This window comes from Camelus dromedarius, chromosome 3 (assembly GCF_036321535.1).
Source record: "Camelus dromedarius isolate mCamDro1 chromosome 3, mCamDro1.pat, whole genome shotgun sequence".
Taxonomy (NCBI): Eukaryota; Metazoa; Chordata; class Mammalia; order Artiodactyla; family Camelidae; genus Camelus; species Camelus dromedarius.
This window is the reverse complement of record NC_087438.1, coordinates 96,557,341-96,577,393: the sequence shown is the minus strand read 5'-3', so window position 1 is coordinate 96,577,393 and position 20,053 is coordinate 96,557,341. Positions and strand designations below refer to the sequence as shown.

Here is a 20,053-nt window from a genome sequence, read left to right as displayed (position 1 = left end):
TGCACTCAAAAATCTGCTTATAGCTTTTGACTCCCTCAAAACTTAACTCCTAATAGCCTACTGTTGACCAGAAGCCTTACTGATAACATAAATAGCTGATTAACACTTATTTTGTATGTCACATGTATTATATCTGTATTCTTACAATAAAGTAAGCTAGAGAAAAGAAAATATTAATAAAATCATAAGGAAGATAAAATACACTTACAGTACTGTACTGTATTGGTACCCTCAGTTTATGATGTCTGTTTACAAAATGAATCATCTGTCAATACACTGCATCAAGGCTGCCTTATATAATACATAACACTGTAATGTTTTTGTAAATAATATACATATATACTAATATGTTATATACTAATGTACCAATATATTATACTAACACGAGACATCAAAAATGAAAAGATGTGTAAAAGAAACTCATATTAACTTATAGGTACCACGTTTATTGAAAAAAAATTCACGTAAGTGGACCTGTGTAGTTCAAACCCCTGTTGTTCAAGGGTCAACACTGACCCTGTACACTGTATCTTTCTACGTGCAACAGTATATTAAAGGTTCTGAGAAGATATGCAGGAAAAAAACTGTTTAGGTCAGTGTTTCTCATACTTATCTGACAACAAAACATTTTATTCCATGTAAAGGTTTTTGCTTATTTTGATACTTATCCAACATTCACTGAATGCCTACTCATATGAGCACTAGGATTACAAAAATGAATAAAGCAAAGCTGATGCGAAGGAGTGAGGCCTAATGAGGAGGATTTATCAACAACAAAAAAATCATCATTAATATTTCACAGAACACAGTTTAGGAAGTACTGTTCTTGGCTGCCTCAGTAAGATAACAAAACTCTTGGAAGTTAGAAGGAGAGTCTTAGAAGTCTCCTAATCTTTAACCTTTAGACAGTAACTCTCACAAGTGAGAAACAAATATTACCATCCATAAATTCTGAAACTAACTCAAATGGTAGTTTGTTTAAACTATTAACTTATCCCTTTTTTTGGTAATGAAAAATATAACTAAGCTCTTCAATATTTAATGTTGTTCAGAACCAGCCAATTCTCAGCCTCCCTGCCACTGGCCTAAGTGTAGGCTCTCTCAGACTCAAGTTATAAAAGCAGCCACCTCTGGTAAACAACCCTTTCTGAGGAAATCCTTACAGCTGTGGTCTTAAGTGGTTTTGGGGGTGGAGGGAGGGTGTGTAGAGGAGGAAAGAAGCCTCAGCTACCAAATGTACTTCTCAAAGGAGCAGAGAAACTTGAAAACGCACAGGCAATTATCTGGAGGAGGTACTTGCTTCAGTGCTATAAGAAAAGGGGAAATAGTCATAATCAACAGAGAAATTAGCAAGGAGAGAAACAAATATAGGACTAGAGTAAGTGTTAAGTACCTGAAACAGATGCAACCCATTAGCATCTGACAGGAAACGAAGCTCTCGATCCAGAAGGTACTCAACTGGAACCACAGAACCCAAACCGAGTTTATCTACTAGGGGAGTAAAAGTCTGTGAAGTACAATGACAAGAAATTGATTAGAACTTGGAAAAGAAAATAAATAACAATTCAACTGAATATGTAACTTCAGAGAAAACAGCCATTATTAGTATCCTTCCCTCAGTAAATAAAAATAAGCTAAAATTAAGTCCTTGGAAATATTCTCAACCCAGCATCTGCCCCTCAAATAATCATAGAAAGCAAACTAGAGCAGAAAGTCAGCCCAATACTCTTATTTACAGATAAAACGGACAAGAAGAACAAGAAATTCCTCATTCTCTCTAGGGATATGACTAATCTTGCCAGGCTTCAAGAGGGCTAAATTACAGTAAATTCCCAGAATAAAGAGTTACAGCATTATCATCTCTAGAACTCCTGATACCTTTGTGAGATTTCTAAAATACTCAGTGGTATAAATATGTGTGGGTGAATTCATATGACTGTTTCATAAATAAATTGCCTACAAAGTCACCCAGGGGACTAGATCCATTTAAGTTCAACTGGAAGGTGGCCTTAAAAACAAATGAGAAAAGACAGTTCAGTAAGTGATGACATGTATAATAGGTTAAAAAAACTGTTTTCAATATTGCTTAATTTGATTAACCATGGGGAGAATTAGATTTTTTAGAAAAAAATCTAACTCTTTATGCCTATATTTTGATAAAAAGACAGACAGAAAAAATGGACACTCTCAGAATTAAATTTTATTGCATTATTTAGTCTGACTTCAAAACTTACTAATTAAAAAACCTTTTAAACATCAGCAACAAAAGCAAAAATAAACAAGTAGGACTACATAAAACTTAAAAGCTTCTGCACAGCAAAAGAAATGATCAACAAATGAAAAGACAATGTAAAGAATGGGAGAAAATATTTACAAATCACTTATCTGATAATGGGTTAATACTTAAAAAAAAAAACCTTCATACAACTCAAGTACAAAAAAACAAAAACAGAAAAACAACCCCCCCTCCAAATAATCTGATTTAAAAATGGACAAATTGCAGGGAGGCTATAGCTCAAGTGATAGGGCACATCCATAGCATGCATGAGGTACTGGGTTCAATCCCCAGTCCCTCCTCTAAGAATAAATAAATAAATAAACCTAATCTGCCCCTGACCAACAAACAAACAAACAAACAAACAAACAAATAAATAAATAAATAAATAAATAAATAAAGTTTAAAAATGGACAAATCACCTGATTAGACATTTTTCCCAAAGACATATGAATGGCCAAGAGGTACATGAAAAGGGGTTCAACTGCACTAATTAGCAGGGAAATGCAAATCAAAATCACAATGAGTAATTATCTCACACTTGTTAGAATTGTTATCAGCAAAGATGAAGATACTAAGTGCTGACAAGGATGCAGAGAAGGGGGAACCCCTGTGTACCATCAGCAGAAATGTAAATTGGTAGAGTCACTCTAGAAAATAGTATATATATGTATATATGACTACCATAAGATCTGGCAATTCCACTTTTGAGTATATATCTGAAGGAAATGAAATCATTGTCTTGAAAAGATGACTGTACCCCCATGTTCACTGCAGCATTATTTATAATAGCCTTCTCAGAGGAGGTACTGGGATTGAACCCAGAACCTCATGCATGCTACAGATGTGCTCTACCACTTGAGCTATATCCTCCGTGCAAGACATGGAAACAACCTAAGCGTCTGGTGATAGATGAACAGATAAAGAAAATGGGTACACACACACACACACACACAAATACCATACACAAATGAAATATTATTCAGCCATTAAAAAACAGGAAATCCTGCCATTTACAACAACATGGCTAAATCTTGAGGGCATTATGCTAACTGAAATAAGTCAGACAGAAAAAGACAAATATGGAATGATTTCACTTACATGTGGAATCTAAAACAACTGAACTCACAGACACAGAAATATACTGGTGGTTGCCAGGGGTAGGGGGAGTGAGGGAAATAGGTGAAAGTGGTCAAAGGGTATAAACTGAAGTTACAAGATGAGTAAATTCTGGGGATCTAATGTACAGCATGGTGACTATAGTTAATAATGCTGTATTGTATACTTGAAAGTTGCTAAGACAGCAAATCTTAAAAGTTTTTACCACATACACAATAAGGTAACTATGCGAGCCAATGAATGTGTTAACTAACCTTACTGTGATAATCATTTCAGTACGTGTATATATAAAGTCATCATGCTGTACATATACACAATGTTACATGTCAATTTTGTATCAATAAAGCTGGAAAAAAATAGTTTCTATGAGAAAAAAGCTTTAAGGATTACAAAGATTGTTTCATAACCTTACTATGAGAAAAGAAAGGTGAATAAATTATTTAAAAACAAAGTATCATTATCTAATGTAAAAAGTTTCAGAATACAAAGGAGAAAAGATCTCTCCAATTTTTTTACATGTTTTGATGATTTATTTTATTATTATTTTTTAACAGCAACATTATTTATAATTGCCAAGATATGGGAGCATCCTAAAGGCACATCAGCAGATAAATGGGTAAAGATGTGGCATATGTGTATATATATGTGTGTGTGTGGATATATAGATATGTGTATATATATATGTATGTATATATATACACACACACTAGAATACAACTCACCCATAAAAAAGAAGGATATTCTGCCATTTGCAGCCCTTCATTCACTTTTTTTTTTCACTTCAAAAACTAGAATTTTATAACTGGCATAAACATTTCCATTGCACCAAAAACAACAAAATACCTAGCAATAAACTTAACCAAGGAGGTTACCTATACTTTGAAAACTGTAAAACACTGATGAAGGAAATTGAAGATGATATAAAGAAATGGAAAGATATCTTGTGCTCTTGGATTGGAAGAATCAACATTATCAAAATGGCCGTATTACCCAAAGCAATCTACAGAGCCAATGCAGCCCCGTCAAAATACTCAAGACATTTTTCACAGAACTAGAACAATTCCAAAATTTATATGGGACCATAAAAGACCCCGAATTGCCAAAGCAATCTTTTGTAGGTCTTTTTTTTCTCTTGCTTCTTTTTGTTCTCTTTTTTTATGGTTTGATGACTAGAGAAGTTCTTTTAACATCTGTTGTAAAGCTAGTTTGGTGGTGCTGAATTCTTTTGTTTATCTGTGAAACTTTTGATTTTTCCATCATATCTGAACTACAGCTTTGCTGGATAGAATATTCTTGGTTCTAAGTTTTTCCCTTTCATCACTTTAAGTATATTGTGCCACTCCCTTCTGGTCTGTAGAGTTCCTGCTGAAAAATCAGCTGATAACCTTATGGGAGTTCCCTTGTATGTTATTTGTTGCTTTTCTCTTGCTAATTTTAGTATTTTCTCCTCATCCTTAACTTTTGTCAGTTTGATTACTATGTGCCTTGGTGTGTTCGTCTTTGGGTTGATCCTGTGTGGAACTCTCTGTGCCTCTGGACTTGGGTGGCTGTTTCCTTTTCCAAGTTGGGGAAGTTTTTTGGTTATTATCTCTTCAAAAATTGTCTCAGGTCTTTTCTCTCTCTTCTCTTTCTGGGACTCCTATAATGTGAATATTAGTGTGTTTCATGTTGTCCCCGAGTTCTCTTAAACTATCCTCATTTCTTTTCATTCTTTTTTCCTTTTTCTGTTCTGCAGTAGTGATTTTCACTAATCTGTCTTCTAGCTCCCTGATCCATTCTTCTGTCTCATTTAGTCTATTCTTGGTTCCTTCTAGTCTGTTACCCATTTCAGTGATTTTATTCTTCAACTCTGTTTGGGTATTCTTTATATTTTCCAACTCTGCTAAAAACTTCACTCTGTGCATCTATACTCCTCTTGAGTTCTTTGAACATCTTCGCCATCATTACTTTAAACTCTTTCTCAGATAAATTGCCTATCTCCTCATCACTTATTTCTTTTTCTGGGATTTTATCTTGTGCCTTGGTTAGGAAGATATTCCTCTGCCGCCTCATAGTGTCTATCTTTCTATTTGTATTTTTAGGTAGGTTAGTTACGTTTCTTGACCTTGGAGAAGTGGCCCTCTGTGGGAGACGCCCTATGTGTCCCAGCAGTACACTCCTCTCTTGTCACTCAAGGACCAGGGTCCAGGTGGTCCCAGTATAGAGTCTGGCCTGTGTTTACAGAGTCCTTCCAGAGGCTTTGGGATTGTTGTTTCCTTATTTCTGGTATCTGTGCCCTGGTGGATGAGGCTGGACTAGAGGCTTATGCAGGATTCCTGGCAGGAGGAGTCAGTGTCTGCCCACTGCTGGGTGAAGACTGGTCCTGGACCTCTGGTGGGTAGGGTTGTGTCCAGGGGCATCTGTGGCTCAGAAAGTCTGCTTATAGATATGTTGTCTGGCCTGAGGCTTCCTAGCCCTTAAGCCTACAGGTTGTTGAGTGGGGCTAGGTGTTGGTGCTAATGATCCAATCAAGATGTCAGCCTCCAGGAAAACTCATGTAGATGAACACTCCTGGAATGTCCCCCACCAGCTTTTATGTCCCCTGGGCATGCCACAATGGTTCCTTATCTCCCCAGGAGACCCTCCAAAACCAGGCAGGTCTGGCCCAGGTTCCTTTGAAATCACTGCCTCTGCCCTTGGACGTGGCACATGTGAGATTCCATGTATGCTTGCCAAGAGAATGAAGTCTGTTTCCCCCAGTCCTGTGGGGCTCCTGGAGTTAAGCCCCACTGGTCTTCAAAACCAGATGTCTGGGGTCTCTTCCTCTTCCCAATGCCAGAACCCCAGGCTGGGTATCCTAACATGGGGCTCAGAACTCACTCCTGTGGGAGAGCCTCTGTGACTTAATTATTCCTCAACTTGTGGTTCGCCCAACCAGGGGGGTAATGGGGCCCGATTATATCACAAGCATGTCCCTCCTACCGTCCCACTGTTTCCAGTTGAAGCAGATCTTTTTTGGTAGGTTCCAGTCTTTTTTATTTTCAATAGTTGTTTAGCAGTCAGTTGTGGTTTTGTTGTAGTCACAAGGAGAGGTGAGCTCATGGTCCTACTACTCTGCCATCTTGACTGGAAATCTCTTTTCAAGATCTCTCTAATTTTTGCTTTGGTAACTTCAGAGTAAAAGTGTGTTAAGGACAGAGTACTGGAGTTCTGGGAATTCTCAAGAGTTCAGCTATAGGATAAATACCATATAGTATAGGTGTAAAGCCCAAATCTGTTCATAGCCAATAGAAGTCACTCACCAGTGCTGGCCACTGTGCAATTGAGACTCGAGTGCCCTGGACAAGGACCGGGTCCTTTCGGGGCGCCCACACTAGAGACCCTTCCAGCAGAAGCACAATAACTTCTTCAGCATGAACTTTAACCCAGGAGTGTTGCTTCCAGTTACAGCCATCAAATTCTACAAAGATCTGCAAAAAGAGATAAGCAATCTTGATACTAATATATATAAAATAGATAAACAACAACTATATATTATATAGCATAAGGAACTATATTCAATATCTTGTAGTAACTTATGGTGAAAAAGAATATGAAAACGAATATGTATATGCTCATGTATGACTGAAGCATTATGCTGTACATCAGAAATTGACACATTGTAAACTGACTTTACTTAAAAAAAAAAAAAATATATATATATATATATACATAGTAAAAAAAAAACCTTGATTCACATTTGGGAAAATCCCATGCTATAATATAGAAACAAGTACAGACCTCCTGTTATGAAAAACTGACTAGGTAAAATCCTACTAATTTGTTTTTAATTTCTTTAATAAGTTTCAATAAAAACTAATCTTACTTCAAAGCCAGGAAGCTGGTCTCATTCTCACTCTGAAAAGGGGATACAGAGTTAAGGGGGGCATGAATTATCCACAGTTAGTAATTTTTCACCGTGATCCTATTTTGCAATTCTGAGTTTCCAATTCACATCTAAGCACACTAGCTGGGGACTTAACTGTGTATTCTTATAGTGTGCTAGGTTCAGGAATACAGAGAGAAATCTAGCACATTTCTTGGTTTCAAAGGGTTTAAAGTCTAATAGATAGGAAATTTTTTACACTTCTACTGAAAATAACTGTGAGCCTCTTTAATTCTGAATAAGTTATATACACTCATGGTACAAAATTCAAAAGGATAAACACTAAAAAAAAAAAATTGTCCTCCCAGTCTCACATGTGGGTTTTAAAGTACCACTGCCAGAAGTGATCTCATATCTGCTAGCAGAGGCATGCTGTCGTCACAATGCTTTGCTTCATCCCAGAAGAGACACTCCACTTTTTGAGATACACTTAAGTAGATTCTGTAAGGAGTTTCTGAAAGCAGTTCATATTAAATGAAACTACATTTTTCTGATAAATTGTATGCTTGGGTTTGACTTTTCCACGTAAATTCTGACATCTGAGCATGCTTAACACAGCATAAAAAGCAAGTCATATGTATATAGGTATCAATATTTAGAACAGGTATGTCCAGTGCCTAAGACATAGCTGGTCACAAAAGAAAAGCTAGAGTATTTATATTCCATTTCATTTTCAAAGAGTTCTAGTTGGCTTTGGGAAACATGCAATAAAATGATAAAATATAAGTTAAAAAATCAGGGCTAAGCAAACTGCAACAGGAAGTCATATCAAAGTATAAAAAGAGGGAAAACTTAAGCAGGCAATAAGGATCTACGCAGCTGTATGACTGAGTGATATATAATATATGACTGACTGATCAATTGATTTGGCTCTGAGCTTCCTAAATGCCAGTCTGAAAATGGAGAGAAGGTCAGTTGCCATAGTCCTCACTGTCTAAAAGGAATACATAAAGCAATTACTCAGGGAAGCAACACTTTTCCAACTACTTGGCTTTCCAAGAGGTTTCTCATGTGACGCTTCCTAAGGCAATAATGAGTGACGTAGGACAATGTCAGAATTCCCAAAGCATTCACTTCCAACTAGGAACTGCAGATTTATCAGGAAGATTTGTAAGTACTAGGGGTACCAAGCATTTCCTATAGACTGAATACTAGAGGTCTGGTACATGTATCACTCTTATTTTTTAAATATATATAGATGATATAATGAATAAAATTCAAATCCATTAAAATTGTTACTGAATTCCTAAGAGCTTTTGTCAGTATATTAGTTCTCATTCAGTCAACCTAAAAATTATAGTTAGAACTATATGAAAATTCAGGATACTTATAGAGGAACCATTGCTCAGTAGCCTAGCATTAGGCTTAATCTCCTCAAGGCAATAAATACTTGTGAATTGAAGTACACTGCTAAAAACTTATCCCAGAAATTAAATTCATTATACAAAGCTCTAGTTTTATTATTTAGAATATACCAACTAAGCTTCACAGTTGCTTTAAAAAAAAAAGATGGGAAAATAAGGCTCAGAAAGGGGAAGCATGATTTTTACAGAGAAAGAACACTAAATTGCATTAAATATATGAATCAGCTCACTCATATATACACACATGTTCAAGGGGCATAAAATATAACTTCAAGTAATTTGTAGATAACTGGAAACAGATGTATTAAAAAAACTTACATTTAAGTACAGACTCTGGCACCAAGAAAGGTAGTAATGAACAAAGCTTGGGGGTTATGTCGCAGGAGGCTTGGATTTGAATCTTAGACCCACTCACTTTTAACTGCAAAACTTGGGCAAGTCACTCTTTCTTCCTCAAGTCTTGGTTTCCTCCCTTGTGATAAGATACACCTGTCTTACCTCACAGACTGGTTATGAAAATTAAATAAAGTAATGGCTTCAAAAGCACTTTGATCAATTGCAAAGCACTAATTGGGCAATAATGTCGTAAGATAAACACAGATAAAATAAAGTATAGGGAATGTTCAGAGGCAGGAGAGATCACCTTTTAGGTGTGCAAAGGGACTGATAAAGGTTGAGGACAAAAAAAAAAAAATGTCCCTCAAGTTCTAGGATGGCCAGGAGCTATATATAGCACACTGTGGGAAGGAAGTGGGAGATGAGACTAGAAAGACTAAGTCAGTGTGGAAGACCCTGAATATTGGGATAAAATCTGGACTTCTTCCAGCTGCTGATGGGAGATGTGTATATATGGGTGTGAGTGTGCATATGTGCAACTGCTATTAAAAGATATGAGGTCATGGCGGGAGTGTATAGCTCAGTGGTAAAGTGCATGCTTAGCATGCACAAGATCCTTGGTTCAATCCCCAGTATCTCCGATAAAAAATAAAACAATTATAAACCTAATTACCCCCCCAAACAAACAAACAAAGTGCAAAAAAAAAAAAAGATATGAGGTCAAGATATGAATAGAATAGTTGGTTTTAGGAAAACTCAGTTAGCTAAAGCTAGCTAGCTGTGGATATAGATGGATTAGAGTTGGGGGTAGGGTGGGGAATAGGGTGTGTTCTTACCAGACCTAGAGTAGGAGCAGTGAGACTAGGAAAGGAAGTGACTAGTGCTCATGAGAATCAATGAGTCCTATCATCAAGCATGATGACTGGCTGGATATAAGGGTAAGGAAAATTCAAAAATGACTTGGATTTTGGTCCAGAAACTAGAACAGTGGTGTCATAAATGATGTTAGGAGGAGGCAATGGCTGAAGGACAGACAAAACCTTGCAAGCCATCAAAAGGAGTGTGGAATGATCACCCAGGCTGAGCCTAACCTTGAGTGACACAGTCTTCTACAGGGTAACACTTAGAAAACCAGAGAATGAGGCTCCATGGTGCCTGACATCTAGGTGCCATGTTACAGTTCTAATCTGCCAACCATTTTAAAAACGACGTGACTCACAAAATTCTAAGTCATACCAACACACAACACTAAAAGAAGTCATTGTACTAAAGCTGTAATGATTTTAACTCTTTGTATGTAAGAACTTGAACATTTAAAAAGTTAATATTCAGGAACCCTATCATCACACATCGGAAAACATCATGGAAAAGTTGAAATATTTGAAAGCCAAATTTCTCCTAATTTAAGGGCAATTATCTCTTAACCTGCCTACGCAAAGGAATAAAGTGTTGAACTTGACAACAACCACAGTGCTATACATTCTGGGATCAGGCGACAGCTCTAGGCTAACGATATGAATTTGTTTTGAAAGCAATATGGAATGTGAATATATGTAAACATGTTCTACCAGCATTAAGGCTTATTTCTGACCCTAGCACTGTACTTCACCTCCTAGCTAAAGATGTAAGGAGTTAGAACATATAAGGTGAAGAATCATATCAGATCAACATATGGAACATGAACTTTTAAAATGGTAGTGGCCAGGTCACAGGACAGGAAGAAGGGGTATAAACTAACAAAAATCAGTGACAGTGGCTGGACTGAGTCAGAGATGGCCAAGACAGGCTGATAATCTGAATGGGACTCAGTTTGAGTTCATTTTTTCAACAGTCTTTTTAAAATTTCTACTATTTGTAAAAGTAACAAACACAAATTTATTTTTATAAACAAATACAAACTACATTCTGTTGACTCTTATTTTGTGGTTGACTATATTCTTTTGATACCTATGTAAGTTTAAAAAGCTAAAGCTCTAATCTGTTCTTAGAAACAATGATCAGTATACACATGTAAACTAAAAAAAATGTGCAGTATATTGTATATATGTATTTACATGCAATTTAATGTATATGTGCAGTCAAACTGTAATAATTCTACCTAATAAAACTGAAAAGACAAAAAAGCCCAAAAACACTGTACAGCTAGAACCCAAGGTGTAACCCAAGGTAGAACCCAGAAGTGTAAAATACTTTGTTAGTTAAGGAGTTAGTGGAAAAACTCTTGCTTTCATTTCAAAATCCCTTTTATGGCCTATATGTGATTTACACTCACTTTATTGACATTAAAATCAAATAAATTCTTTAAAGAATCAAATAAGTTAACTGAAGTTTGATAATATCAGATGGTAGTAATCTGAGGACTACAGGCCTTCAGGTTTATCACATAATCATATAATCATCAGTTTGGATTCTGGTTTTCCCTAAGGCCATTCTTACTACAATTAATGAAATAATTTATTCACACACTCAACAAAAATAGAATGCCTCATAAACATATACATGTGTATGTGTATGTGCGAATCATATCTTAAATGAGCCAACTGAGAGGTACATAAATTATTACAGCGCTATGTAATAAAGGCAATAATAAAGACTGAACATGCTAGAGTAGGCATCTGCCTTGGGAAACTAGAATGGTTTCACAGAAGAGGTAGTGGTATACAAGCTGGATCTCAAAGGACAAGCTGCATTTTTCTGGTAAAGAAGGGAGAAAAACTTTCCTGAAGGTGCAAAGGCAGAGAACATAACAGCAGATTGTTGGAGGAGGAGGAGGATGCAATAGCTAATAAGTAAGCTGTAAAGTGCTCTGTTGGCATGTTATGGATGATAAATTGAAACGTGGTGGCAAAGATTCTTGTTTGGTTAGCAGAGTAGTTTTTTCTTGGTTGTTTGTTTTTAATGTGAATTTGAAAATCTTTAGGCAACTCTCCAGTACTCAGTCTCCCCTACACCCTTTAGTCTGTCACCCAGCTATTTCTCGCAAGCCTGGTTCCTGGACACATGTGAGTTATGTTGTCTGCTATATGCCATGGGGAGCCACTGATAGTTTTAAATGGTGGGGGAAGGGGAGAGACACACACAACACGACACCTACCAAAACAGAAATTACAAAATATTCTATAATTAGGTGAATGGCTACACACACTTTATTCATATTATGGAATAACATAAAGAAGTTTTAAAAATGAGATTTGTCTAATAGACTAACATGAAAGACCTCTAAGATATATTGTATCGAAAAAAGCAAGCTGCAGATTATTTTTTAGGGGGTGGAGGGACAGGAGAAAGATTGGGACAGAAGACGTAATAGTATTTTAGCCTTATCAGTAAATGTTCCCTCTTTTTTTTCCCTTAAAATAGGTATTCAGATATTATTTATATAATTAACTTTTGTAAGGAAAGAATTAACTTTGGGATCAGGTTGGAAGAGAATTTATAGAGAGAAGAAACTGGAGACAGGGAGATCAACTATAAAGCAATGAAAACCCAGGTAAGAGATGAAAAAGGCCTAAACCAATAAGGCTGTATGACTGAAAAGCATATTTGAGAGAGATAAAAATAACAGGATATGATGATGATTGTGAGAGGGAAAGGAAAATGGAAGACTAACTTCCAAGATGCCTAAACTTTCTTTTCCAGTTTTCCTACTTACATTCTGAACAAAATAAGAATTCTGTTACAAATGATTTTTACAAAACTGGGATTATTTTGACAGCTATGGTGGGGAATGATGCATGTCTAGAACACTGCTGTTTTAGAACAAAAAATAATTTTCTCTCTATGGTTCTTTTGATAAAGAGATAGATTTCTAACAATTATTCTCATTTTTTCTACTTTTTAACATCCTCAATAAATTAAATGTTAAGTACTTGAGTACCATAGGAATAACCTAAATAAAACTCAAGTGTGGGGGGAAATACAGCTTAGTGGTAGAGGATGTGCTTAGCATGCACAAGGTCCTGGGTTCAATCCCCAGCACTTCCATTAAAAAACAAAACAAAAACAAAAACAAAAACACACACACATACACATGTTCTTAGGGGCAGTGGAGCTGCAAAGATCTGGATTTGCATCCCAACATCCCCATTAGTTAGCTGTGTAGCAGGGAGCAAGTTACTTTAGCCTCTTTGAGCCTCACTTCCTTTGCCTATTAATAGGGAAAGTACCTCAAAGGGTTGTGCTAGGATTAAATGAAGTAAAAACATAAAACTCCTAGCAGACCTTGGACTCCAGATAAACATACATTCCTTAAGCAAGTTCATACTGCTGGTCAGAATATACACTGGTTTGATTTAAAAAAGAAAAAAAAAATCTGCCATGTATCAAGAATCTTAAGTACATGTATACATATTTTAAGAATCTTAAATTAAGAATGTTTCCATAATACCACTCCTGGCAATGAACCCTAGGAAATCACCCTAAACACTGGAAAGTCTTAGTCACAAAAATGTTCATCACAGCATTATTGATAAAGCCTAAAATCTGAAACAGTTTCAATATCCAGTGAAAGGGGAACAGTTAAATAAATTATCCAGTCAATAAAAATTATAATATTTTCTTAGAGAGCATTTATTGTTTTCCTTTCAGTTATAAAAGCAATACATGTTACCTGTTGAAAATACAGAAAAGCACAAAGGAAATTAAAATCACCTATAATACAAAAGTTTTTGATAATACAAGAAAATAATTGCCACAATAAGTTGAAAAAAATACAGCTGAATTGAACATTGAAAATACAGTATGAATTCAACTTTTAACAATTCTAAAAAAAGATTAGAAGAATATATATCAAAACACTGACAGCAGTTTCTAATGAGTTGTGACACTTCAGGGGCTATTTTTTTAACTTATTTTTATTAAAATAATTTCTACAGTTTATATAACAGGTACGTATTGAGAATTATAAAAAAAAAAACCTCATGCTTCTAAATCTAACAACCCAGATATAAATCGGAAGGACCAATGGGAAATGTATCTTGGATCGGGGTCCCAAATATAATTCCAATAATGTAAAGACAAAAGATTAGTAGGGAGTCAATATCAATAAAAATACATGAAATAAATAACCTTAAAGATCAAGTATAAATACTTATAACATGGGGCCACAGAGTTAAAAATCCATTATAAATCAGAAGGGAAAGTTAATCAAATACTGGCTTCTAAATATTGTACTTGTTAAGATAGGGTGGGAAGAGGCCTTTTAAGACAATAGAAAAATGCATATGTTCTCTGTTCTTGAACTTTCAATCTAGCAGAGGAGATAAGCTACCTATCTTGTTATGTATCTATACCAAGAAAAACTGTGATAAATATTCCAAAAGAGGTATCCACAAAGTGATAAAGGAGCAAAGAAAAAAACACACTGGGGATTTAGAAAGGCTTTATAGAGGTGATAGAACCTAGAATGTACACGTTTCCCTCCCCGCCGTTTATAGGATTTTGATGGATGACAAAATCAAAAGCAAAGAGTAAAGGGGGAACAAAGCAATGGGAACCAGAAAGTACTAGGACAGTGGAGGATCACCAAATCTCGGACTGCTTGCTGCAAATATCCTTTTGGCAACACCCTATTTTCCTTGTCTGATTCTTTGCATGCTAAGGCTCCTTCTTATCTGTAATTTGGCCTCTTGAGTAGACCAGGAGGGGGCTCTCTGCAGATCTCTGGTTAGGTTTATTTCCCATTGTAAAATAACCTTTCATGTGGATTTATAAATCAGTCTCCAGAGTTTGGTTAGTGATAATCAGTCCCCTAGGGCCTGATTACCCCTGAAGACACAAAAAAAAACCCTGGAGCTTCTGCCCTTGCAAAACTGAGAGAAGTCACTGTATGAGTCACTACTAAACAATCAGGCGGGTATTACCCATTTACAGAACTAGGGTAAAAGACACTTTGGCAGTAGGGGTAGTGAGGTGGGGAGGGCTTAAAAACCACCCACCTGTCAAAGGCAGTGGAAAACTGAGAAGCCGCAACAGGTGTTATGTTCCCCAGGCCTCGTGGAAGCAAAGCCTACAGAAACCCACTCCAGCTGTTGTGGAGAAAATCACTAAGAGAAAGCGCCATGTTACTTACCCACCATTTAGGCGGGTGGAGGGGAAACTAAATCCAAACCTGAATAAAGTGGAGAATAGAACCAGGCAAGTGAGTACTCAAGGAGGGAATGAACCCTTGGCAGGTGGAGAGTAAGTAAAGCAACTCTTAGAAGAAAACGCAAAATTAACAGGAAAGATCTGATTGTGCAGTAAAGGGAGAGGATGCTGGACAAAACAACCAGTGTATAGTGATCACTGGTGGACATATTACACATCCTTGAAATAAAGAGAATTCAAAGAAAATAAGATAGAGGCGTTTAAAATTACGCACACACATAAGACAAACTTACATAAAGCACCTGAGTGCCTGAAAAACTCAACAGTGGCTCAATGTTTCAAAAACAGACCTCCTGTTCTAAGAGGAGAGTTAGGATGAAGAGGCACTTAGAGGGCCTCACACATAAACATTATGTATTCTTTTGTACCACCTTATTTTTATTTAAAGTTCTCTAAACTGTACACTGATCCACAATAACACATTCTACTTACTTTGATAAACAGAGCATATGATATCACAGTATTATTCAGATTTTTATTTAATTTTTGGAATTATAGGAAAAAAAGTAAGGATAATCATTAAAAGCCATAAACTCCCACTTCAATTAGGGCTGAGGTTCTATGTCTGAATACAGGTTAAGAATAAATAATGTTGGATTGTACATAAGAAACATGGTACCATCCTGGACCTGACTATTATTATTACATTATCTAGAAACAAAGTAGAGAGGTATTTTAAAGCTAACCTGAGACAAAAAGAAAAGGTTGGAGGAGGACTTTTTTTAAAAAAAAAAAAAGGCAGATATGCTTTCACTCTTCTGGGAAATTTATCATATTATCTCAAATCAAAGGAAAGAAGTATTTTAGATATTTTAGAGCCCACCTTTCCCCCAAATAAGGATTAAGATTAAGGGATTAAAAACACACACACACACACACACACAAAAACAAGGCAGATATGTTTTCACTCCTCTTGCAAGTTCTTAACAGCTGAGATTGCTAAGGTACACATTTAAAATAAATCAGTGATACTAAAAGCATCATTTAATTCTACCATACAGCAAGAATGGCTTATTCAATAAAATTAGTGCTGCCACAAATAGTCACTACTCAGTAGGAAAAGTTAGATCCTTCACACACACCATTTATAAAAGTATTCCAGATGGATCAGAGATCTAAAGTTTAAAAAAAAAAAATTAGACAGAAAATTTGAAGAATATTTATATAGGCTCAAGGTCTCTTCCCAAGCAAGTAAACCCAGAACCAATTAAGAATAGTTTAAGGGATCTGATGATATAAACATTTTGTTTTTCTGTGTAGCAAAGCACCCAAATACAAAGTTAAAAGACAAACAAGAGGGGGAAGGGTATAGCTCAGTGGTAGAGCACACGCCTAGCATGCACGAGGTCCTGAAGTCAATCCCCAGTACCTCCTCTAAAAATAAGTAAACCTAGTTACCCTCCACAAAACTTAAATAATACAGTAACAAATTAAAATATTTAAAAAAGGACAAATTACAGAAAATATACACTTGACAGGTAAAGGGGTTAATATGCCTAACTGCACAGAACTTGTACAGAATAAGAGAGCTCCTGCTTTTTTCAAATAGGCAAAAGATTGGCATAAATAACCCATAAAAAACGTAAAAGGCCAATAAACAGAAAAAGATTAGTAGTCATGGAAATGCTAGATAGTATTTTTTACCCATCAGATCGCCAAAAATGACAAAGACTGACGACACCAGTGACAGCAAGGGTAAAGGGAAACAAGCACCACCTGCATACACTGCTGGTAGGAGTATGAAATACTATAATCTCATAAGAAAATAACCTGGCATTACCTAATAAAATAATACATACATGTACTTCCTTAACCCAACAATCCCGCTCCTGGATGGCTAAACTACAGAAATGAAACCATGATTACAAAGATACAAGTACAAGTATATTAGCTGCAGCATTTGTTACAAGTAACCAAAAATTTTTAAATAACTTGAATGCCCATCATAAGGGGAAACGACTTAATAAATTATGGTACATCCATGCTATGGAATATAATGTAGTTACCTAAAAAGATGAGTAAGATCTTTAGGTATTGATGCCCATGGTCGAATGTTAAACAGAAAACAGAAAAAAAGAGCAGGTTGCAGATACTGTGCAGTATGATACTACTTGCTTAAAAAAGAAAACTTTTGTATACTCGTTTTTACATTTTTTTGTACCAGTATTAAAAAGATGCATAAAGCTTTCTTTGGCAAGTGGAAGCTGGTGAAGGATGGAGATTGTTGGATTTCCTATGTCAAAATTTTTTTTGACATTCTGCAAAATTTAAGTTTTGCTTTTATAACAACAACAAAGAAAATCCACGGGTTTTTTTGGTTTGTGTGTTTATCTACCGTATCTATAAATCTAACAGTCCTAAGGTCTCTGCCACTTACACAGACCAATAATGATTCAAAGACACAAAGAGGACACTGAATTAGAAAAGAATTAGAGATAAAGACATAAAAATCCATTAAATTCATTCCGCAATGAGACTTAAAAAAAATTAACAAACCCGAAACTGGCCTGTTTTGAAACACAAATAAAGCTACTAATCCATGGGGGGGGGGGGGCAGGGGGCTGCTTTTCTACATAATCTAAAAATCTCAATTGTTACTTGTCAGCATAGGTTTGGTGAGGAAGATGTTCACCTATCAAACCCTTATCAACAAAACTCTGTATCAACAGGCTCCTCCTAAGTTTTCTTATTTCATATTTCATCTTAAGGTAGCACATGGCTTTTGGTATTTTTTAAGGGTTCATTAATGGATCAGGACTACATTTTGAAAGATTTCTGGATCAAAAAGTATTTACAAAGAGGATATTAATGGAATCTAAAATTGTGAAATGTTTTTAAACGCTTCAAAAACTCATTCATTCAATCCTCAATTACTCATCCTTAACAGGGGGCGCCCTGCTATGCCTTACTCAAAATCAAGCATGCCTGAAAACATCTTAAACTTAAGTGAATGAAAATCTGCCCAATCACAAGCCAGCTGCTTGCAAACTCCACCCTTGAGTACAGGAAGAGCACTTTTGATTGGAAGACGGTTGTGTTTACCACCGTGTGTGGTGCAAATTGGAAAGGCCCACATGCCTAGGGTTCAAAGGAAATCTCTTTAATGAAAAAGGAAAACAATAGCCAGTTCTGATCCTATACTAGTTACAGTCATTAAAAGAACCTCATCATCGCAATAGCAATTCTTGAGCAATTCTGCAAGCTGGTAAAAAAAATTTTTAAAGCTCTGAGTTTTGTTGTGGCTGTTTTCTCATCTATGTCCCTTGATTATATGTACACGACAAGCATAAGTGTATTCTTAAAACCCAGAACTGCCTTTGCTTCTAGATGCATACAGCTCCATGCAAGACCTCAACACAGAACGTACACTTGGTCTTCCAAGAATCACTGCAACTTTTTACTTGGTTTGAGAAAACAATTCCATGGGCCCAGTGATAAAATTATTCAGTACTTAGCTTAATAGATGTCCAGCAACTCACTGAGCTTCAGAAACCTCGGCCCTTAGAGAGCCCAGCAAACAACAAAGTGAATGGGTAGCTATTTCAGGTGCAAAGCTCATTAGCAATTCATCTGATGCAGGAAACAACTAGAATGTAAAATTCCGACTGAAAAGCTAGGACTAGGCCTTCGGTCAAAATATGCATATAATGGTGGATCTTAAGTACGTTCTGCATTCAAGGGGCTAGAGTAAATTACTGGATCTCAGAGAGAGAACTCTCCCCCAAGCCAATCTAAAAAGCAATCTTCCAAAGAAAGAGCAAAAGAATTTAAATCCAAGTCCCCTTTCTTAATCATCAACCTCACTCCATTATATTCCTGGTATCTTTTTTACAAATTCCCCCCATTGAAGCCTCATAAATGTCCAAGCAGCCTTTTCTTACAGAGCATAAAGATCAAAGCAAAGTAAATGAACTCTAGTAGCAGAAGCATAAGCCAGCCACAAGCTAAACAACCCATAAAGCTTACATATCAGAACAATAATAAGCCTAACACCAATGATCAAAAAGTAGACGAGTGTCAGAAACCTGCATTTTTAATATCAAATCTTACAAGATGCGTTCCCGTTTACAGCGAATACAGTATCTGCAGAAGCAAATTCATCAAAAAAAAAAAAAAAGTTCCTTCTGCCTACGGCTCTATCACATTCCAAAAGAATCCCATTTTTCATAGTCTTATCTCAACAGAGAAACTAGGGCCGCTATCAGAATGAGGAACTTAGGAGGCTTGCCAAAGCTCAAAGGCAATATTTTGCCGCCACATTAACAAAAACAACACATCATGGTCCTGGGTGCTAGTTAAGTTCTATTACTGAACAACTTTAATCACAAAACACACCAATGCAAGTATTCAAAAGCGGCCAAGCCTCAACACAAAGTTTCAAAACAAAACCTCTCCCAAGGTTTGGGGGAGTAGCCCAGCTAGAAGCAAAAAAGCACCACCCAACAGCCCCATTTAGCTGCTAAGATAGATCTCAAACTTATCAAAAACAGCCACAACGGCAGCTCCTGTCACCCAGAAGCGCAGAGAGGAGCCCGAAGAGTCTTGAGAGCTGGCCTTTCTGGAGACCGCCAGGCCGAGCCGGGTTCAGACAAGGAGGAAGTAACTGCCAGATAAAAATGCCCCGAGCAGCTCCGAATGCAGCCTCCGTGCCTCCCACAACTGCCCACATTCCCGCCCCACTCGGGGCTCCGGGAAGAAGGGAACAGGGCGCAGGTCTCCCAAGAGAGGCTAGGGACTACAAGTCCGCATCTTCCAGGAGGCAGCAGCAGCAGCACCGGCGGAACTCTGAGAGCCCCGGGAGCCCAGGGTTCGGGAGCTTCGGCTCGGAAGGCGTGTTGCGGGGGAGGGGGTTGGACGCTGAGAAAGGGGTCGCCTAGGAGGCGGGGCCTGCCAGGTGGAGGCGGCAGC

At 36.8% G+C, this 20,053-nt stretch overlaps 1 protein-coding gene across 3 annotated transcripts in view; it reads right to left on the bottom strand.

The window, feature by feature from the left end:
* The window catches only part of KDM3B (lysine demethylase 3B), a 59,528-nt gene that overhangs the window by 38,957 nt on the left and 518 nt on the right, over positions 1–20,053 (bottom strand). For all 3 annotated transcript variants that reach the window (XM_031449101.2, XM_064484326.1, XM_064484325.1), the window contains exons 2-3: positions 6,676–6,843; positions 1,394–1,507 (exon numbers count right to left, since the gene is read on the bottom strand). In XM_031449101.2, coding sequence (XP_031304961.2) covers positions 1,394–1,507; positions 6,676–6,843 — 282 coding nt within the window. The remainder of the gene's footprint in view (positions 1–1,393; positions 1,508–6,675; positions 6,844–20,053) is intronic.